General features: G+C 33.6%; 1 protein-coding gene across 1 annotated transcript in view; it reads right to left on the minus strand.

Annotated features, from left to right (window-relative positions):
- HUNK (hormonally up-regulated Neu-associated kinase) overlaps positions 1-24,215 on the minus strand; it is a 140,382-nt gene that overhangs the window by 12,986 nt on the left and 103,181 nt on the right. The window contains exons 7-9 of the mRNA XM_074214121.1: positions 21,827-21,995; positions 17,546-17,629; positions 2,534-2,711 (exon numbers count right to left, since the gene is read on the minus strand). Coding sequence (XP_074070222.1) covers positions 2,534-2,711; positions 17,546-17,629; positions 21,827-21,995 — 431 coding nt within the window. The remainder of the gene's footprint in view (positions 1-2,533; positions 2,712-17,545; positions 17,630-21,826; positions 21,996-24,215) is intronic.

Below are 24,215 nucleotides of genomic sequence, written 5' to 3' on the forward strand. Positions count from 1 at the left end.
GCCTGCTTTCTCATTCTTCTTTCAGTCCTTAGAGGTGAATTTTCAGACTTCAAAATCACCACCCCCAAAACTTGCCAAGTACCTATATCCCACCTCCCCAACAATGCTTTTCAGCTTCTTTTGTTTGTGTGTCTTTCTCCATTAGAATGTAAATTCCATGAGGACAGAAAATATTTTTCTTTTTGCTTCTATTTGTTATTGTCAGCTTTTAAGACAGTTCCTGACATTTAATAAGCACTTAATCATTCAATCAGCCATTTCTTCTTTCCTTCCAAAACATTTGGAACATAAAGTCTCATTTGAAGTTAAGAGGAAATACTGGAGTTACATCTTCACTTAATCCAAAAAAGCAGGAGTGGCAATCATGGTCTTTTTCAAGAGTATAATGAATGTAGAAACAGTAAAAGGAAATAAACAAGGAAACTATATTTTTTATAGAATATGAAGTAAAATAAATATTAAATATATGTGTACCTAAAATGAAACACAAAAATATTTTTTAAAAAATCTTATTGATCTTAAGGGGAAAACAGACAAAACAGTAATTTTGAAGAATCTTAATTTACTCCTTTCTTTCACATTTAAATATAAGCCTGAAAAGTTAAAAATCTGAATAGCATTTTAGAAAGACTGATTATATAATATTCTGACAATTATTGAATAAGAATTAAAAGAAATGTGAGTATTTCTCAGGTCTCCATGGAACTTTTAGCCTAAATAAATATAGAAAAAGCAAGCACATCCATTACTGATTATAACACAAAATCATAATCAATTTAATTTAAAGAAAGGAAGGCTTAGGTGAATACAAAGAATGTTTGAGTCAAAAAAATAAATTATAGGCATGATAGAAAATTTTAGCAAAGAGAATTATAATGAACATTAAGAAACCTGTTAGATGAAGTCAAAAGCAGTTTAAAGGGGAAAAATTATATCACAAAACATACTAATCAAAAGAGAAGCTAAAAAACCCCAAACCCAGAAAAATAGTCTTAAAATAAATAACATTTTTATAATTTGTTGAATTAATAAAATTTTGAGGTTTTTAAAGAGCATAAAGTAGAAAAACCACTAACCATTTGACTTTTGAAAAAGAAAATACCAAATCACTAATATAAAAAATGTAAAAGGAGAAATCACTACTATCAATAAGGAAATCAAAGGAATTTAGGCATGACTGCCTAATTACATGCCAACACAATGGGAAACTTAAATTCATATTTTTAAAAATATAAAATACCTGATCCCATTGTAATTTTAATTTTTAAGAGCAATTCTCTGAGGGTTACACAGTAGGAAGTGATCTGCATTTAATTTGAGCTTCTTCACCTGAGAATTCCTTATATATTTGCAATCAAAGGTACAATCCCCATCCTTATCACTATCAAGTAGGAATGGAATAGAGGGAAGGGACCTATGTGTAAAATAACTGTTAAGACAGCCAATTCTTATCATAATAAATAACTGTAAACCAAGTAGGTGCTCATAGATTCAGAGATAAATAGAAGCAGAAAAAATGAACAGAACCAAGAAAACAATTTATGTGTTTGATCAGAATAACATGAAGGGAAACAACTCTGAAAGACCTTTAACTAGAGATGCAACCAATTATGCTTTCAAAAGAAAACTCAGCTTGCATATATTAGTAGAAAGCTAATGGACTAGAGTACAGAACAAGATAGACATTCTCAGATATAATTAATATGTTGATTTGTTTTGCTTAACTACTATTTGTACAGAGAAGAACTTTTCCTTAGGGAGGATAGAGAGGAAGATAGTTGATAGCTGTGATAAGGAAAAAACTATCCACAAAGCATTTTAAAAGTTAAAATAAATGAAAATAACAAGATAAACGTAAAATATTTTTAAAAGCTTAAAGCAATACAAGTTACCCATTATTAATATTTAATTAATGCCAAATTCCTAGTTTGCAATTTGTGCCAGTAAAGAAGGGAAAAGGTCCACAAATTTGCTTTTAATAAAAAAAATTTCAAGTTCAATTTGCAACATGATGTATTTCTTTTTTTTTTCTACTAAATATATATGTTGTAGGTATAAATGGCTTGTTTTAATGGCCCAGTGTAGGCAGCTACCTAAGTGGTGTGATATGAGAAGTGATTTAGGGGCCCTGGCAAATCTCCCAGCTGAAAAATATCTCCTTTGTAGACCAATCTCCCTGTCCCCAACACCCCATGCTCATTCCTGCCTTTTCATTTTGCTCATGCTGTTTCCTTACTTAAGGCCCTCCTTCTTAATCCTTCAAGTTCTGCCTCCCCATAAAACCTTCAACTTCTCCAGCCCACATAGATATCTCCCTTCTTTGACCTTTTGTTATGTATATAATTGGCAACACAGTTAGACAAGTACTTGTTCTATTTTATGGGCCTTGACCTTGTCTACTCAATAAGACTAAACTGTGAGGCTAGGAACTATGTATTATACTTCTATATCTTAACAGGACCACATAGGCACATGGAAGGCATTCAGTAGAGATACCTAGGTTGATTGATGAAGCAAATTGTTTATGACTAACCTTTTTCTGGGAAATTAGGCTTGGTCACTTTCTGGTCCTTTCTGGCTTTGGTGTTTTGAATTTGTGTGATGAGACAAGGAGATGGTTGCTTGTATGAAGTCAGGTTCTTATCTAACGTTTTTGGAAATGGTCGATGAAGAAAATCCCCTTTCTTCTCTTGCTCTTTAAATTTTTTGTCCTTCAAATCGAGAGAAAAAAACACACAGAAAATCAATTTTATTCCCCTTTAAAACAGAAACAAATGAGAAATATTGGACCATCTGAGCATCACTCTATGGGCTATATTTAAAGAAAAAAAAGAAGTCACAGTTAATCCAGGAAAATAAATGTCCCCTGAAATTCTGCTCCTAGGATTTGATGACTTCTGGATCCTTTGAACCACACGGTTTCAAAGAATTCCAACCAAGGGCAAGGTCATTCTTGTGAGGTCATTTATCCTTGTTCATGCTGACTTTGGTAAGGACACATAAATCTAGGCTATCACAAATCTACCATCTGCCTTTCAAGTGATACCCTGAGGTTCTGTTTATAGCATTTCCTTTGCAAGGGCAGCACTAAATTTAAAAGCTTCTAATTTACTTTAAACCGATATGCATTAAGGAGAGGCAAGGAAGTGAATAGCAGAATTATGACTACTCTGTAAAACCCAGGATAAATAGTACTATGGCCAGAATGATGGGCTTGGAGGCAGAAAGATCTGAGTTCAGTATGGAGACTTAGCAGCTTAGGGCAAGGCACTTAACCCTGTTTGCCTCAGTTTCCTTATCTAAAAATGTGATGGAGAAGAAAATGGCACGACAAAATACTCTAGTATCTTTGTTGAGAAAAACCCCAAAAGGGGTCATGAAGAGCTGAACATGACTGAACAGCAAGAAGATCCTGGATATTAGAGTTTGTTTTGGATTGAAAACCTAGACCTTTCTCTATTCACTATTTTTAAAGGCATATAATTGAGTTTTTAAAATTCTACATATATTTAAGGGGGTGCAGGTTTTGCTGTGAAGAACAAAATTTAGCCAAAGATGACTTTTCCCTTTTCCCAACAGAATAAATTTTAGGCAGAGCAGATACTTCAAAAACTAAACTAGTTTTATGTAATTGGGTTTGGCTTTGGGTATTACCTAGCACCTTCTCCCTGGTAAAGCTGTAAAGCAGAGACAGTCTTTCACCTTTCTTTATATTTCTAGTACTTAGCACAATGACTGGCAAACAGCAGGTACAACTGACTAACTGCTCTTTCTTCCTGAACTCTTTTACTTTGTCCAGAGGATGGGAATTTTATCTGGATGATTTTTTTTTTTGCAGCATGCTTTTTATTAGCAAATGCTCCAAACCCACATTTTTTGCTGATTTGTTTTTGCCATGTTGGTTAAGCAAAATTAATAAATTTAAATCACTTTAAATAAAACCAAGTATTGAGTGCTTTCATCTTTCAAATGTCATACCAAGTCATACTTTGATACAATTAGTATGCTAAAATTCAAGTCCTTTGATTTTTTTTAGAGACTATAAGAAAATCTAGGTTATTAATGAAAATTTTTTTAACTTATAAGCTCCAGATGAGAATTTGCCTGGTCATTAGGACAAAGTTAGTTCCTACCCTATAAGTCACAACCATCTCCTTATTTATTTTCTGTAGGAAATTAAAGACTAAAAGATAAAGATTGTTATTACCACTCATTTATTTATTTTGACCATGTTCTAACCAAAATTGTATTTTTCCCAATTATATATAAAAATTTTTACCATTCTTTTAAAAAAAATTCTAAGTTCCAAATTCCCTCCCTCTCTCCCTTGCCCTTTCATTGAGAAGGAAAACAACTTGATATAGATTGTATGTGTGTAGTCATGCAAAACACATTTCCATATTAGTCACATTGTGAAAGGAAAAACAGGCAAAAAATCCACAAAAAAATAAAATTTTGAAAAGTATGATTAAATCTACATTCAGAATCCATCAGTTCTTTCTGAAGCCATGTGGATAACATTTTTTCCATCATGAATCCTTCTGTATTGTCTTGGATCATTGATTTGCTGAAAATAACTTAGTCAATTCACAGTTTATCCTCATACAATACTTCTGATACTGTTGTACAATGTTCTCCTGATTGTGCTCCTGTCACTTTGCATCAGTTCATGTAAATCTTTCCAGGATTTTTTTTTTAGGTTTTTTTATTTTTGTTTTTATTTTTTATTTTTTTAGTTTTTGCAAGGCAACGGAGTTAAGTGGCTTGCCCAAGGCCACACGGCTAGGTAATTATTTGTCTGAAGCCAGATTTGAACTCAGGTACTCCTGATCCAAGGCCAGTGCTCTATCCACTACGCCACCTAGCGCCCCCCCCCCCTTTTTTTAGGTTTTTGCAAGGCAAATGGGGTTAAGTGGCTTGCCCAAGGCCACACAGCTAGGTATTTATTAAGTGTCTGAGACCGGATTTGAACCCAGGTACTCCTGACTCCAGGGCTGGTGCTTTATCCACTGTGCCACCTAGCTGCCCCTCTTTGCAGGATTTTCTGAGAAAATCTTGCCTGTCCTTTATTAAGCACAATAATATTTTGTCACAATCACAGACTTTTTCAGTCAATCCCCAACTGATGGGCATCTTCTTAATTCCTAATTCTTTACTACCACAAAAAGAGCTGTTATAAATATTTTTGTACATATAGGTCCCTTTTCTTTTTTGTTAGGAATACTAGTTGTGGTATTGCTTTGTCAAATCACTGTGGATTTTCCTCCATTCTCTTATCCCTCCCTCCTCTTTATCCTTTCTTCACCTTGTCCATTCTTAAATGTTTTGCTTCTCACTACTGCCTCCCCCCAATCTGTCCTCCCTTCTATCAGTCCTACCTCTTTTCTTATACCCTACTCTTCTGCTATTTAATTATAAGGATAAATTTCTATACCCAATTGTGTGTGTTATTCCCTTTTTGAACTAATTCTTTTGAGAGTAAGATTCAAAAGTTTTTAAAAGCTCTTTTGTACCTCTTATCTGTGAAATAATATTCTCCATTTATACTTGTCCCTTTCCCCTTCTTCCATTGCATTCCTCTTACTCACCCCTTAATTTTATTTATTTTTTTTTGTTGAAACCCTCTTTATGTATACTACTTCTAATTGCCTTAATAATGATAAAGTTCTCTGGAGCTATAAATACCATCTACCCATGTAGGAATCTAAATAGGTTAATCTAGTTGAATCCCTTATCATTTTTCTTTCTTATTTACCTTTTTAAGCTTCTCTTGAGTCTTGTGTTTGAAAATCAGATTTTTCTATTCAGCTCTGATCTTTTCCTCTATTTCATTAAATATCCCCCCCCCCCCCCAAGGATTATACTCAGTTTTTTTTGGTAGGTGATTTTTGTTTGTAATTCTAGCTCTTTTGTCCTCTGGAATTCCATATTCTAAGTTCTCCAATCCTTTAATGTAGAAGATGATAAATATTGTATTATTCTTGACTGTGGCTCCACCACATTTTAATTGTTTCTTTTTTGGTTCCTTGTAATATTTTCTCCTTGATCTGGGAACTCTGGAATTTGAATATAATATTCTTGGGAGTTTTCATTTTGGGATCTCTCTTTCAGGAGGTGTTTGGTGTATTATTTCAATTTCCATTTTACTCTTTGGTTCTAGAATTTCAGTGCAGTTTTCTTTGATAATTTGTGAAGGATGATATCTAGGCTCTTTTACTGGTCATGATTTTAGGTAGTCCAATTATTCCTAAATTATCTCTTTCTGTGATCTGTTTTCCAGGTCGGTATTTTCCAATGAGATATTTAACATAAACGTCTTTTATTTCATTTTTTTTAAAGGTTTTTTTTTTTTTGCAAGGCAATGGGGTTAAGTGGCTTGCCCAAGGCCACACGGCTAGATAATTATTAAGTGTCTGAGACCAGATTTGAACCCAGGTACTCCTGACTCCAAGGCCGGTGATTTATCCACTGCACCACCTAGCCACCCCTCATTTTTAATTGTTTCTCAAAATCTCATAATCCCAATTCTAATTTTTTAAATGAATTTTCTTCTAATTTTTAATAGGTTTTTTTCAGTAAGTTTTTGTGCCTCCTTTACTATTTGACCAATTCTCCTTTTTAAGGAATTCTTCAGTGAATTTTTGTACATCTTTTCCCATGAGGCCAACTCTTCCTTAAGAATTCTTGTCCTCAGTGGATTTTTTTTGCTTCTTACCATTTGGCCTATTCTGTTTTTTAAGGTGTTTTTTCTTCAGTATTTTTGTGTCTTCTTTGAGATTAAGATTCAATCTTTTGAATTGAGAGTCAAACTATTGAATCTTTTCCCATGATTTTCTTGCATCACTCTTGTTCTTTTTCCAGTTTATCATCTACTTCTCTTATTTAATTTTTAAAAATCTTTTTGAATTCTTGAATTCTTTCAAGAAGTCTTTTTGAGTTTTAGATGTAACAATTTTGACTTTGTCTTTTTTTTTTATCTTCCCTGTCACCATAGTAAGATTCTATGGTCATGTTCTTTTTTGTTATGGTTTATTCATTTTCCTGACCTATTTCTTGACTTTTAATTGACTGTTAAAACTGGGCTCTCAAGCTTTAGTTGTTTTGTGCAGCTGTTTTTAAAACTAATTCTGAGGTCTATGGTAAGGAAAGGAGTCTTTAACTACTGTCTTGTCCCATACTCTGGTCTATAACCAATCACAAGCATTCTACTGCCCTGTAACTATGATCAGTATCCCCGCTCCATTACGGTCAAAAGCTATGGATGCTAGTTCTCCTCCTTACCTGGAACTGCAACCTGAAGGTATGGACAATGCAACAGAATCCTACACCTAGTGCCAGATAGGGAGCCTCATAGTCTTCTGACCAATTGGGCAATCTTCTTAATGTCTCTGGGTCTGAGAGCTGCAGAAGCCAATGCTACAAATTCAGTTGCTCCTAAGGTCTGGGGACTTTCCTTGGGGACTGTCTGAGTTGGATTGAGCTCCACACTCCAGTGTCACAGACCTTTCTTGACAACTTACTAAGTTAAATTGAGCAGAAAAATTGTTTTACCCTGTCCTTTTGTGACTTCTGCTGCTCCAGAATTCATTTTGAGGTGTTATTTAAAGTTGTTTGGAGAGGAATTTGGGAGAGGTCAGGCAAGCCCCTGACTTTTCTTTGCCATCTTCTCTTATTATTACTATTTAGAGTAAGATGACTTTGGGGTTTTATTGGTTACAGTGAAGGAACAGTTTAAAAAGATTCTAGCAGGAAGAATTTGGCAGAGGGAGAAAGAGTTGGGATGGATTAAAACTTTTGGTGCTTTTGTATAGTTTGCAAGGGAAGGTTATTACCAACTACACTAGGTCCACAGTCACCACAGTACTGCTACTCTGTCCTTTAGAGATCCCCCCCCCCCACTTCAGAAAGGCTGTCATTCTCTTCTGCCACTTGCAGAATGATTAAAAAAACATACTATGCAGAAATTCATTCTCTAAATCAGAGGATGCAATAGACTGGATTTTTCCCAGGACCATTGTTAGGTCTTTGTTTTGAAAAAGGATCAATGACATCATACAGTGATGCCTTGGCTTGTACATTTTGAATTGAAGTGAGTAGAGTTAAGCAAAGCCTCACTTTCTCTTCCAGAGTTATATAGATCTAGCACCAAGAAAAATCAAAATGACAGGCAATGTCCTGTGAAACAGTGGATGACCTTGGCATCTTCAATGTCTAACCAAGATCTAAGTGTTCCAGAGGCTGCTTCAGCTGTCTTCATTGCCAATGGAACAATTGTTCTGTTCATTCTGCTAGGAGACATCTTCACATGCTTAAGGCAGGCAAGCCCCTAACTCACTGAGGGGTTTGGGGCCTTTTGGCTACCCTCAACCTGCTTTAGCCCATCTGTCAAGGCTGCTTTACTGGGATATGGCCACTGCACATGCTAAAGTTCCCTGAAACCATAGGTAAGAGTTGGATGGCAGGTGGACACCAAAGGTGGATAAGTAGCCCTGAAAGAGGTTTGACAACACTAAAAGCAGAGGTGTTAGTCCTCCCTGAACACTCTATTTACCCCTTTCTGGGAGTAGGAGAACCACAAATTCCATGAAATCTCAATGAGAAGTTAGATCCTCTGCTCTACCAGCAAGTCACTCAATCTGAGACCTATCTGAATAGACATGCATACTAAATGGAAAAAAGACTATTGTTAAAGGAAACTGAACTGAATTGAAATTGCTTGAACTTTTCTGTGGGAATATTATCACTATTAAGAGAAAGTATTTTTCTGCCCTTAAATTCTTTTTGTAATGTTTAAAATTAAATGGGCAGCACATATCACACCTCACAAAAAAGAGAAAAAAAGGATCCTGATTTTTAAATTTTTATCTAAGGTTTAAAAGCACTTTTAATGGAAAAAAGCTCATCTATTTTTCATTGATACTATTCAACAGCTTTTCAAGGAAGTAGCTTCTTGTACTTTCATAATTCCTTCCTAATAAAAAATTTCAAAGCATTTTGAGAATAAGTTGAGTTTCATTCATCCTTTTATATGTGTGAAAGCTATTTCAAGGAAGATGTGTAAGTGGCTCATATGAAGTCATCCAATAGTAGAGTCAGACATAGAAACCAAAGTTGAATGGAGATTAAATGCAATGCTCACACTCCATGTCTCAATAGATGGTGACTAAGGCTGTGGAATATGACATACAATGTTAGATGACATAAAATACAAAATCCTTTGCTATAAGGAGAAATAATAACAACTAATATTTGTAGAAAACTAGAAGTTTGCAAAACTCATAGATTATCTCACTGGGTCCCCACAACTGGCCTTCAAGACAGTCAGAGGCAATTTGGATCAGTGAAAAAGGCTGAATTTCAAATGTTAGCATAAACATTCACTATCTATGTGACTAACTCATTGACCTCTCAGAGTCTCAGTTTTCCATCTAGGTGAACTTTGATAGCCCTTCAAGTTCTAATTTTATTATCCTATTTTTTATTATTATTCTCATTTTACAAGTAAGGAAACTGAGGCTTTGAGAACTTAAGTAATTTGTACATTGTCATAAAATAAGAATAAGAGGCAAGATTTTAACCAAGTTTCTCTGACCCCATTATTTTGGGGGTGTCTTGATCTACCTAATTGCCTTGATATCCTCAGGCTGGGATAATCCTCACCCCCACAAAAGCTTTAACCTGTTCCATTTCCCCTAAATTGCACATAGTGCTTCTCCTTTGGCAGGCAGCCTGCCCTCTGCTTTGAATATATTGAGATATGAGAAGACAACAATGCAACATGAAGGGGGGGGGGGGGAAGAAAAGGAAATGGAAGTCAAAATTCCTGATCCTCAGAAAGTTTCCTTAAATTGCATGCTGGGAATGGTTAGAAGGAAGAAGCAGGACCTCCCAAAGAAATATAACTTTGGGAACATGGAAAATGTTTGATGGTAGTCATGGAATTATCTTTGAATACTCATGAGAAGCCCAGGAAAAAAAAGGACTACAACCAGAGATAGAGCCTACTGCTAAACTGTTTTCATTCCCATTAGACTGCTTGATACCCCAAAATGAGTCTTCCTGTCTTCTAGGCTGTCTCAAGTCAATGCCAAAATAGATTAAAGCACAATTTCTCCATCTTATTCTAGCCCTTTCTAGGGATATACTTCTGTGTCCTTTGAGAAAAACAGACAAAGAAAAACCTCTTACAAATCATTTTTTGCTTTGCAAAGTCTATTTTTGGCCTTTTCTGAAAAGGCCAGAGTCAATGTTTGTAAAAGGTCTTTAGTTCTTCTCATTTTTCATATTCCACTGAAAAGTAGATCAAATCTTTCTTTAAGTATTCATGAAGCAATTTCAGTGACTTGATTTGGAAAAAATCAGTCCAAACAATAAAAATCCCACATGGAATTAAAGAAGGAAAAAAATAGGGGGGAAAGGGGTTAGGTTATCTTAAAAATGTATTTTTTGAAAATATACTATTCTTTTTTAATATCTTCAAAAGCCCAATTTAAAGACTGCATTCCTCCACTGCAGTCTTCCAAATGACCATTAAATTTCCAAAAATTTCCAAAATCAAAAGGCAAAGGGCAAATAAAAATGATAGGTTTGAGAGTTTAAATGTATAACAGACTGTCAAACAAGTGACCATTTTCTAAGCAAAGAGAAGAAAGCATCCTTAGGCATCTCTCTATGATTAACAAAATCTCTTTCAATTAGTAGAGAGAAATTGATGCTAGAGGGAAGACAAAGTAATGTATTAACCTATAAATTATAAAGCTATTACAAGGGATTTTGGCTGTCTTGGTCTACATTCAAATAAATGGTCTGATCCCTGCATACTATTATATTGTGCTAATATTTTACCACAAGGAATCTCTACTATTGTCAAAGTTGGTTTAGCAGCAGTATTGGTAGTAATTTCATAGTAATCGCTTTCTGAGGAGATGTTGAAATTGTTACAGCATCAGTAAAACCCTTGGCCAATATAGGTAAAAAAGAGTATAATATCCATCTGAAAATGTTCTGGGTAATTTCATTGACTCTAAATGACTTTTACCAGGAGAATGAAAACATTGCAAAAGCATTTATTTTTTATTTGTATATACTAACTAGGTCTTAAGCTGGACACTGGGCATATATGACTTTTCAATTATACCTCTGGTCAAAACCCCTAGTTTTTTCTTTTTGACTATGAAAAAGAGTCCATTCTATTTTTTTCTTACCTGCCTTAATCACTGAATGGGCATTACCTCAGTCAAACTGAGACCTGTTAAAGACCTAAGCATAAATAGGTCAAGGTCTTTGACTGAATCCAGGCCTTCTCTAGTTCATATCTGGCCACTGGATCCAGATAGCTCCAGAAGAGAAAATGAGGTTGGTAACTTTGCCCAGTCCTCCCTCACTTAAATCCAATTCATTTGCATTTCATTGCATCACCTCTCTGATGTCCCGGTCCTCTTCAAGAAGCAAGAACAAACAACAATTTACATGAACTATTTCCTCTGGGAAAAAAATATTGGGGAGTTCCATCAACAACAACAAACCTCAAGTGAATGAAAAGGGGAAGGAAAGAAAAGACAAATTCTTAGAAAAGGAATGAGAATGGATAAGTAGTAGGGGGAAAATAACCAGCAAAATAAATAGCTAACATGGTTTAAAGGATTCTGAAGTGACATCAAAAGGAAAAAAAAATAACAAATTGAACTTAATTCTGGCACAAGAAATGAAGCAGGACCTAGCATAATGTATTTCAAATTACAAAATAAACACTTAAGAAAATCAGATGATCTGATATTAGTAACGAAAGATCTAGTATCTTTTTTAAAAAAAAACAAACCTCTTTTTGGGGGGGTTAGGAAATGAGGTTAAGTGACTTGCCCAAGGCCACATAGCTAGGTAATTATTAAGTGTCTGAAGCTGTATTTGAACTCGGGTACTCCTGACCCCAGGGCCGGTGCTCTATCTACTGTACCACCTAGCTGCTCCAATCTAGTATTTTTAATGAGCTATTATTTATAACAAGGAACAACACCAATTGATAACAAAAGGACATATAAGAAAGAAATTAAAATAATTTTATAATATAGAACTGAATGTGTTAACAGGATAATTATAAAATAATATCACATTCTGAAGCATAAAGGACTTGGAAATAAATACAGGAAAGGAGAATTTAAAAATTTTTTGCTATTAGAATTAACTTCATTTATGCTATTAGAATAGTATAAAGGAAATATTACAGAAAGATCCAAGTCTAAATGGAGATTAAAATGATTTGTCTAACAATCTTGTTATATAAGTAGAAAATTATCTTAGACACACTTTCATTACAGCAAAGAACTGGAAAGAGAGTGCCCATCAATTGCGAACAGTAATATAGAGTTGCTTATTTGAAAACATATCAATCATAGTATAGGATAAGCTTAGACTCAGCAAAGGTGTTCATGTTAATGTGGAAATATTTACCGCTGGTTTAGCATTGTAGAATTTAGAACCGAAAGCAACTTCATTTTGATGTGAGGAAAGCTGAGGATTACAAAAGTTCAATGGCTTGATAGGGATCCCACAGCTAGTTGGTGCAGTGGATATAGCATTAGCCCTAGAGTCAGGAGGACCTGAGTTCAAATCTAACCCCAGACACTTGATACTTATTAACTGAATGAACTTGAGTAAGTCATTTAACTTCCATTGCCTTGCAAAAAACCCCCACAAAAGTAGGATCTTTGACTTCTAGCATTTATAGTCACTTGCCAATTCTCTATCCTATGCAATAAAACTTTGTGTTTGTCTCTGATTTGCACTGTAAAATACCACAGTGATTCCCATTTATATTTCTCAAAATTATATTATGCTTGTTGTTTTCTAAATTTACTGTATTTCCAAAGCTATATATCTCAATTGCTTCATTTAAGCTTTTTTTTCTTCCCTCAAACAATGAACAAATACTTAATTTCCTCCTTCTATCCTTCCACTGTCTCTTCATTTTGCAGGAGAAAGTGCTGTCTATGAAAACTTGCTCCCCATTTTTCTTTCTTCTAATACACAGAATAGCCTGTTATAAGTACTTTAGATAGGCCCAGGGGCTGTTTCCTCTGTATCCTCTCCTGGCTCAGTACATGCATATTTGACAATAGTGAAATGTTGAAGATGGTGACAACTGTGATGGGAAGGAGAGAAGAAACTAATCAGATTTCTGAGATTTTTATCCAGGCTGCATAGGTTATTTTTTGACTGCTGGGTTGTTTTGCTTTGGTTTGTTTTGGTTTTGTGTTGCTTTTTATCTCTGGCTGCCAAATTAAAAAAGAAAGTCAATGAGGGATTTTCTTTTCTTTCTTTAAAAGACTGATTTTCATAAATAAATAGACAATAAACATAGTCACAGGTGATTTAACAGGTAGAGTCTTGCAGAAAAAAGTAGGTTGTGACTGTAAGTCTAGCTTGAGAACATCTGGAAAACTACACTTTTACTTGGGCAGAAATACCTTATGCTTAACCACGATAATGAGATAGTTTCATGTAAATAAACACAATAATCACCAATAAAAACCAATAGACAAAAGCAATAAAGTATGAGATGACTTTGCACTACTTTCCAAAGGACTTAAGAGCTGGAATGTTAACTGTTAAGTAAAATGAATAAATGAATGAATGTTAAATGTTAAAGGAAAACCTTATATTAAGCAAATAAATCTTAGCACAAAGGAAAATCTAGACCTTGAGGCACTGGGGACTACAAACTTTCAGGGGCTCAGAAGTGTGCAAAGACTGGATTGGGCTTACCAAAAAGAATTCTACCCTTAAATCTAAATCATCTGATATACTTAAGCAGCATTATGGATTGTCTTAATTAATTTGTTTTATCTATGTTTGTGTCTCATTTCCTTACTAGTCTTTACAAGTTCCATGAAAAGAACAGACTTGTTCTCACTTGAAAAATAAGTTTTAGTATGGAGAGTAACCTTTCAGAAATAAGCATTTTTAACAGCTCTAGTGTTTACTTTCTTGTTCCAAAACCCTGTTTGTTGTCCACTTTCTTTAGATTACAGGTCCTTAACTTGGGGTTAGCAGGCACTTAACAAATGTTTGCTTCCTCTTGCCCCCATGAAATTTACACAAACACACCCCCCCACACAAAATATGTTAATAGAGTGATATAATATAATATAATGATAATATAATTTAGTTAATATAGTGATTTAACATATTTTTATTTTAAATATTTAAAAACCATCATGAGAAGAGAGCTGTGACACAAAAAAGGGCTGAGAATTCCCTGTCTTAATTTTCATTAAGAAACCATTCTCTTGTTCTGAGTGCGGGATATAAAGAATATTCAGATCTAGTCACTACTCAATTTTGATGCTTTCTACTCTAAATCTTCCAATCTTAAATGTTTCAAATGAATTCCAGGATAGTAGTGAAAAGATATCACTGAAGTTTAGATTTATAGTGATTCTTAATACTAAGAGGTTGGGAGAGTAATCTATTAATGGATTTTGCAAAGTTCAAGGTTGGCAACTGGAAGGGTCAAGTTCTATACCTACCACTTGGTATTATCAAAAACTACTTGCCTAATCTTTGGTCCTTTGCTTTACAGAATTATAGGGATATCTGATATGCCACTAAATAACTATAAAGTCACTCACTGTCAGTAAAAATTGTGATTCAGATTTCCTACCCTGACCTCAAATAGTAATTTGCTCTGCATCTATCTGATGTGTTTATATAGTATTATGAATGAGCAATATCTAAATTTGTGTCTTATCTTCTTACTAAACTTTACAAGTTCCATGAGAAAATGGATTAGTACAAACTGATACAAACCTAAACTTTCTGTCTTTAATCTTTGTTTCACAGATTGTCAGTCTGCTATGTTAATAGGTACTCCCTGCAACTAAAAAATCTGTCAACTTCATTGAGTTAAGCAAATTTACATAGAACTTAGAAGAAACTATTTTTGTATTCATAACAAATGATTCATAAAAATTCATTTGTATTCAAGTTTATAATAATAATTGTTTACATTTAAATAGTATTTTAGGGTTTACAAAATGTTTTACATATGTCATCTCATTTGTGGGATCATCCCCATTTTATAGATGAGGAAAATGAGATGAACAGTGATTCAATGACTTCCCCAGGTTTACATGGCTGTTAAGTGTCAGGGACAGTATTTTACCTTAGGTTAAATGCCAAAATTTTCAAGATATGTAATTGGGGGGGGAATAAAATACTAATTTAAAAAAGTATCAGTATTGAGAACCCTCATCTTTTGACCATGTTTTACATTTAAAAAAAATACAATCAATAAAGTCTTTTTTTTAAAGAGATCACATCACAATAAGTTTGAGCTTTCTGATTTGAGAAAAGTTTTTAAATGAGCACTGCCTCTACAAGGGTCATTGCTGTTCAGAAGATACTTTCTGAGAACAAATAAAAGTTGTCAGGCTCAGACAAATTTAATTCAATACAGGTGCAGTTATTTGAAATTTGTAATGCACTTCTATTGATTTAATTTTTGACTTTTAAGCCAAAGAGGGATTGGGGGGGGGGGTTGGGTAGGGAGAGGAAAGAAGACAAGGTCTTAAAATCATGGGGCTCTGATCTCTGGATTTAATTTTCTTTTTCTTCATCTCAGTTCTTCAAACAGAAAAAAAAGAGAGAACAAAACAGCAATTGACCATATTTGATGAATAGAAAGCATTTTATAAGCACCCAGAGGAATATGCCCAACGAATGGTTTTTTATTACTCATCAAGACACCCTTTCCCCTCTCACCCTACCAAGAACACAGATCCCTTTTATTGGCCTATCAATGTAGTTCAAGCTAAAAATCAAAAAAGGCTTTAAGAGGCTTTTTACCTGAAGGGTCTGAATCCTCCTATTACTTTACTGTGATCATTTTGAGTCTATTTATTTAGCCTCCTACATTCCAACTGAGATAAATTTATTATTCTAAAAATATCCTGTATTTTAATTAACAAATATTAATAAATAAGTTTAAGTGGTATTTTCCCATTAAGAATTCTATTCTTGTGCCATCTGAGATCCAGTTATTAAATCCAAATAACTAAAGAATTAAGATTTTGAAAGTACTCTGTGTATTCTCAAATTAAATTCTGCCTACTTTCGTTTTCTCTTTTCAATTCTGACTGTAGCTCATGTCATAAAGGATTAACTAAGTGAGCTGCCTATTTGACTGCATATCAATCTAGACAAGTATTTTTCTTCCATGGATATGAATTTTGATGACCAATATTGATTCAAGAGGACTAAAAATGAAACATATCTCCTTCCCCTCAGGGGAGAAAAGATATAAAAGAAGTATATGTTCTTAGAAATGATCAACATGTTGCTTTGCTTTGCTTAACAACTTATTTTGTTTAAAGGGAGACCTACAAGGGGAGGGGATTGTGACAATAATATAAACAAAAAGAAGCAATAATATATTTAAAAATAGAAAACAAGACTAAGATTGGTTAAATGACAAGCTAGTATTTACACAACTAGACAGTGTCTAAGATAGGCACATGTTTTTGGCACTATTTCCAATACAAATATTTTATTTTAAACTCTTGCCGAACACAAACGCACAGAAACAATGTTCCATGCTACTAGAGATAGCAAAGTGAAGGTCCAAGATCAGTAGACTTAGAGGGCTCCAACATCTATTAGCTATGTGACCACAGGTAAATCATTTAACAAGTCTGAGACTTGTTTGTGGGTAAAATCTTGTCTGTATAATGAGTATAACCTGAGTACCTTTTAGGCTGATGTGGGAATCCAGTGAAATGATTTTTTGTGCAATTAAACTACTAAACTTTAATACCTTAAAACTATTCACAAAATATGAAGCACTTTGCAAACTTTAAAATTCTATATAAATGTCAACTATTATCATATTATTATTATACAAATTAAGGAACTCAGACTAAAAAATGAAAGATGAATTGAATATGCCCTTCTTCCTTATATATGGGAAAAAGAAGGGTCACTCCTTCTCTGTCTTCAAAAGAAGGAATTCCTAGTGCCTCCCCCCAGTACTTCTTGCAAGCAGAGTGCTTCTTGAAGCATGTCAAGAGAACGAAATGGAAGAAGCCACTCTAAAGGTTGTAACGAAAGGTGACTTGGAGGTAGGAATAGCTACATCCTAGCTGAATACTTGAAAATAAGGGATACAACTGAAAAATCAACAAGGGAGTTATATTTTCTGCAGCTACTGCTTATCTTTGTCCTTGCAATTGTGAGTTTCCTTTTGGGAATTTCTGAAGTAAGATAATGAACCCTTGACTTTTCAGACAAGGATAATTGACAATTTTTGCTTTTAATAAAGCCCCTTAAACTCTACAAATCAATGGATCCCACATATTTCATTTTTCATGGGCCTATTTCAGCAAGGAATCATTCAGTAACTTTTACTCCTATAAATTGGACTTTACTGCTTTGGGGCCTGGAATCATTTTCTTTTCCTTTTTCTTACTATACCTAAAAATGGAAATGACTAATCAAAGATTCCTTAATTTTTGTTGTTGTCCTTATTGTTGAATATTGTTGAAGTCCTTACCTCATAAGACTCTTTATTCACATTGTATTTTTCTATTTGATAGAGATGGTTCTTGTAGAAAATGTTGTCCTGAATATTCGACTTCTGCTAGGGGAAAAATAAATATAACTTAACTATTAGGAACTATCAGTTTACATTATGATATCTATTTATCGCTCCCTGCTGAGAATATTTGAATTGTATTTACTTAGTAAAAAAAATTTGTTCTTGCCTTTTTTCAATTGATCAGTCATCATAATTCTCATGTTACCCTTACTCCAGATGGAAATCTCCTTTATAAACAACTAAACAAAAATATCCTATACAATGATATATGTGACACTATATCATGTATTTGCTTGTGCCTGCCCTTCTTCTGAGAATGCGGAAGTATACTACATTACTTTTTCCCTGGAGGTTCTCAATTGACTTTTCAGTTACTCAGATTTCAATTTCTTTTTAGAAATTTTTTTGTTTACAATGCTCTAGGTATTGTTACAGTTTTTTTGGTTCTATTAATTTTGCTCCATTGATTTTTTTTTTGCAACTCTTCCCATGTTTCTCTGAATTCTATATATCTTGCAGTTCTTACTGTAAAATGATATTCCATTAAATTCATGCCTTTGTTTGATCAGCCTTTCCCTCATTTGTGGTCACCCATTCTGTTTCTAGTTCTTGGTTACCTCCAAAATTGCTAAGATTATTTTGGTATGATTAAAATTTTGCTTGTCTTTGACTTTCTTGAGGCAGACACCCACAATACTGAGATCCCTGAATCAAAAAGTTTGGGAAGTTTCATCCATTTAATTGTAGTATTATTCCAAACTAATTTCCAGAATGGTTGAACCAGGTCACAAATGCACCAGTAGTGCATTAGTATTTTCTGTCTTCCCACAACTAACTCCTCAATAGGGATGTTTCAAATTTTTGTCAATGTCAACATTTTTTCTTTAAAGAAATTAATTTGTTTGAAGAGATTTAACATTATAGGGTTAGATATTTAGAAATAGAAGCAATATTAGGGGTCTAGTACAACCTCTGGATTTTATAGATAATAACTCATATTTATATAGCACTTTTGCTAATATATAATATGAAGTTTCTAAAATATTTCACATACATTATCCCATTTGAGGCTCACAATAGTCATGTACATCAGATGCTATTTTCCCCATTTTATAGATGAGGAAACAAGCCCAGAAAGGTTAAGTGGCTTATCTGATGTTACTCAACTTAGCCTACCACCTTCCAAGGCAGCTCATTCTTTGGAATGCTGAGAGAGGAAGCTTTTTCCTGTGAGTCAAATTCTGCAACTTTTACACATTTCTTCCAGTTTTGCCCTCTGGCATCAAGTAGAAAAATCCTGATCCCCACTTCAACATGTTAATCCTTTAACTACTTGAAGATAGTAATTAAATTCCCTCTAAATCTCTTCTACTTCAGGCTAAACATCCCCAATTCATTTTGCTGATCCTTGTATGCAACATTTTCTTTTCTTAAATTTTTGAGGCCTTTCACCTTCCCTATCGCTGTCCTCTAAATAGAGTTCTGATTTATAAATGTTGTTTCTAACATATGGGGTCCAAAATTGAATACTCTCCTCCTGTTGTGGTCTAAATGGTATAAATACCAATAGGTCTATCTTTTCCTCTGTTTTTCAAACTATACTTTTTTCTTTATGCTGCCTAGGATAGCAATATTTTTCTGTCAGATGGTTGAATCATTTTGCATGTCCCATATTTTCACTAATATACTTAAATTTTTTTTCAAATAAACTCTTATCTATGAATGCTTCATCATTTTGAACTTTTGAAGTAGTTTATTTTTTATATCTATTAAATTTTCAGTTAATTTTCTCTAAGCCCATTGTTTTAGCATTTAGGAATTTGGGGGAACTGTGATTCTGTCATCCAACCTAGCCTTCTCTCTTTGTGTTATCTGGAAATTTGTAAATATCCATCTATGTATTCATCTAAGACATAGGATTAAAGATAGAATCAGCACACCACAATTCTTTAATGAAGCTTCAACAAATAAAAAATTGCTTATTTGTAACTATATCCTTATGGTTCATGATAAATTGAGACTCAATATAATTTGTGCAAATTACTATAGAAATCTTCACAACTGATTACCATTTTAGGATTTAAAGTTGAAAGGAACCCAAGAGATCAAAAGTCTTCATTTTACACATGAGACAACTGAGGTCAAGAGATTTGTTTTACCACTTTGAAATGTTTAAACCATTTAGGAGATTATATAGAAATATCATGACAAACTAAGTTCAGGGCCTGTAATAAATATGGCAAAAATTTGTTTGTATTTGTTTGTATTCCCCTCCTCCAGCCTTTTGCCTAAATGATTTTCCTTTTGCTGCTATTGGTGCAAGAGATGGAGTGTAGCACCTGCAGTCAAGAAGACTTTTGCTATGACACCGGTAGATTCTCATGCATAGATCATGTGTAAAATGAAGGCTTTGCTATCTAAATGATCTCTTAGGTTCCTTTCAACTTTAAATCCTATAATGGTAATCATTTGCACAAATCATACTGAGCCCTAATTTATTATGAACCATAATGGATATAATTCTAAATAATGAATGCACTCATCTATGAGCAGAGTTGTTTGATTAATTCTTAGGTTTTGGGAACTGACAACAACTCAGAGACAACCAGTAGGCAAAAAGAATAAAGTTCCCCAAGTTGTCTCTTAAAAAAAAGATTCAAGGATTTATGCTTCAGTCAGCCTTTGATATTTCCAGCTATCTCAAAGGGTCAGATCTACACCATCATTCATAACCTTCAAGTTATATTTTATGTCCCCCCCATTCAATATTCACTTAAAACTGATTTCTTCTCTAAAAAAAGTTTCAGGAATAAGACAAGAACACAAAATATATGCACAGTTTTGCAACATTTCTTGCTTAGTACTGTGCTAGGAAGAACACACTGGTCACCACTCCAGCCTAAACACCCAAGGTTAACATCTGCTAAAGGGAGTTTATAATACTTATTTCCTAGTAAAGCTATCAGGATTAAGAAATCAAATGATTTTTTAAAAACACATCTATTAGTACAAAATTATAAATTTGTCTATCAGTTTTCTATGGACATCAAATTTGCCCCAGAGATGGACAAATTTAAATCAGGACAGTATGTAGTTCTGCTGAAGAGGGCAATATTAAAATTAATTATCTCAAAGAAAAAGAAATTGAGGTACAAAATTACTGAATATTGATTAATTAATTTGCAAAGCTAGTATTTTCATATCAAAGCAGGTCATCTGACATGTCATGGACAAGAAGTGATTTACAGAAGAGAAGAATAAAAAAATACATAAATTTGTTTTGAACATAATTCAGTTAGACAAGACAGGTCATCTGACTAATGTGCTTCTCCCAGATTTTCTTAACTGAATAGTAATATCTAGCTGTCACAGTGAGATTACTACAGAATTTTTTGTCCTCCAGATGATACCTTTTTGTAACCAGAAAGTTTACTGGGAAAGTAGTTAGCAGTCACCCCCTCACCTTCCAGTTGCCAACCATAGCTTCTATTACTCAGCTGAGACTGTAGCTCAAGAAAAAAGGGAACTTATCAACTAAGTTTGGAAAGAGGGAATTTTAGTCCTTAGGCAAACTCCTCTCTCCAGTGGCTAGAAAGGGAAACAGCCTTTAAAAATTATTCTTATAATCCTATGATTATTTTATTTCTATAAAAGTACATATTTGTCTTATTCTCAATTATCTGTCACTAAATGATAAAATCTTCTTTATCTATTCACTAAATTTATGAGTGAGACTTTAAGAGATTATTGGACTTAACTATTAGGGCTAGTTATTCCTAAAGAAGGGAGCTTATTCCTATAATCAAAGCAAAAAGAGTAATCAATACTAATGAATTTCCTTTTCACTAAGTTAAGACTATATGGTATATATATTCCAGCATAGAGACTTAGGGAAATAGCAGGTCATGAGGTTGGGGCTAAGAAATAGAAGAAAAAAGACAGCTGCTAAAGAAGGAAAAAAAGCAAATAAGTTTGAATACTTTGCCTAGGGCTTAACCAAATGAGAGATTATTTTTAAAACATCTTGACTTCCCTTGAACTAAAAGTGTGATATGTGACCCAGGTTTGGATTCTATTTTATCTCACATTCCAGAGACTCAGTAACACATCAGGTTAAATTAACAACTGAAGATCAAGTGTCAGGAATTGGAAAACATTTATGGATGAAAAAAAAGAGAGATTCCCCCCCCCTGCCCCGCCAAGAGCAAAGAAATCTGTCAGCAATGACAAACTTACTCTAAGGTTTGACAAATAGCGTTCAAGTTTTTTGTTCAGCAGGAAATAGATGGCAAGGATGTGGCAAGCTCTGTTGGACAAGACGGTGTTGATCACATCGCTATTTTTGTACCCAAGCTTTTCAGTCATGTGAAGTACCACACTTTGACTCAAGTCTTCTAGGTGAATCCTATACCAAAAAGGGAAAAAAGGAAAACTATATGATGATTTTTGAAATCTTCCAAAGATACCTTTGAAATTTGTTTAGTAATACATACAAATAGATCTCTTTATGTTCCCATAGCACTGCTATACAAAAAGCATATTTACTATAAGACCATTTGTATATACTATTATAACTAGTACGTGCAACTAGGAGGTCCATTGAAGAGTTCTAGGTCTAGACAAAGAAAATCTAGGCTTTAGACATTTACTAGCAATTAAAGAAGGTCATAATAATACCTACTTCATAGGCTGATTGTGAGGATCAAATGAGAGACTATCTGTAAAGTTCTTAGGACACTGTCTGCCACATGGTGGGCTCTCAATAAGATCCTTATTATCCCTTCCCCTTCCTTCAAGATGCAGTTCAAACATCACCTTCTTTATGAATTCTTTTCTGATTCCCTCAATTGCCAATGCTTTCCTTCTTAAGTTACTTAAGTTACTTAATATTTGTATTTCTCCCCCCCCCCACTCCTACTGTAGAATGTAAATTCTATTATGTTTATAGCTTCAAGGTCAAAAATAGTATCAAGCATATAGCAACCATTTAAAAAATACTTGTTTAGTGACTGATATTATCTTTTAAACTGAGGGTGTTCTGAGTCAGCAAAGAGCTTAGGCTAAATTATTTGCTTCCTTCTCTAAGCCTAGAATATCCTCCTTCCTTCCTTTGCCTATAGATTTTGAATTCTTCTAGAAATTCTTCTAGGATTTTCTCTTCTAGAAAACCTCCTCATATATAAAGTATCTTAATTCCATCTCTAATAATTATTATGCTACTAGATAAGACCCAACATCTCTATGCTTCAATTTCTTCACATCCAAAATATGAGTAACAATACCTGTAGCACCTATCTTATAGGTCTGAAAAGCTAAAATGAAGAAAATCTATTTGAAACTCCTTGGAAACCCATATGTAAAGTCAATATAAGTTATTATTTAAAACCAGTAACTAAATGATAGTTTCTAATATAATGTGGATGCTATTAGAAATAATTAGAAATTAGACAGTTTATTAAAATATCATAGTATATCATAGGTCACAAAAACTTATCAGATTTTCTATATATTATTACTAAAACCCAATGGGAAGTGATAGAAAACATCCCATTTACAATAACTATAGAATGTATTTGATATCATGGAATTCATCCATGAAGACATTCTTAGAGGTTACATGAATACAGACAACAGAAATAATAGAAGATAAATAATTGGAGAGATATTAATTGCTCATGGTTGGGTCCTATCAACATCATAATATTGATAAATTTAGCATCACAAAATTAGTATCAAAAATAGTTTATTTTCCTAGTTCTAGACAAAATAATAAAATTCATTCAGAAAAATAAGATAAAAGATTTCAATGGTGGGGGGAACTAGGAGTAAAGGAAAGCTAGCTGTTTCAGACCTCAAATTGTAATAATGAGAGCAATTTGGCAATAGTTAAAAACAGATTGAAAAATGATTGTATAAACAAGACCCAGAAACAATTATATAGAATAGTAGTATTCAATAAAATCAAGGGTACCAACTAATAGGAACTGACTATGTGTTCCACAAAAAAACTGTTAGGAAAACTGGAAAGCAGTTTAACAGAAATAAGTTTAGATCATTATTTTATTTCATATTTCACAAGAGACTCCAAATGGATATGATATTGAAATGTAAAAAAAATCATATATAAAGAAGACAAGGAACAAGGTACCTTTCATAATTAAAACTAGTAGAAGAATTCTTGAAATTATGATTATATAGAACTGAAAAAAGATTCTGTACAAGTAAAATAAGTGCACTTGGGATCAGATGGGAAAACTCTTCAGAGAAGAGTTCCTCTGGTGTAGGGTATTATACCCAAGATATATTGGTGATGGATTAGTGAGCGATAATTGATAAATGATGATAAGAAAAATAAGAATGAATAATTCCTCAATAGATAAATTATCAAAGCTAATATGGAAATGCTTCACATGACTGCACATATATAACCTATATCAAATTGTTTGCCTTCTAAGGGGAAGGGGAGAGACAGGGAGAGATAGAAAGAGAATTTGAAAAATTAATTGGAATAAAATATTTCTTAAAAAGATAAATGATCAAAGGATATAAACAGGTAGTTCTCAAGTTAATTAATGGGCAAGCTACCAGAAAAACACATGAATATATTTCCACCTACTTTGCATTT

This window comes from Macrotis lagotis, chromosome 1 (genome assembly GCF_037893015.1).
Source record: "Macrotis lagotis isolate mMagLag1 chromosome 1, bilby.v1.9.chrom.fasta, whole genome shotgun sequence".
Lineage (NCBI taxonomy): Eukaryota > Metazoa > Chordata > Mammalia > Peramelemorphia > Peramelidae > Macrotis > Macrotis lagotis.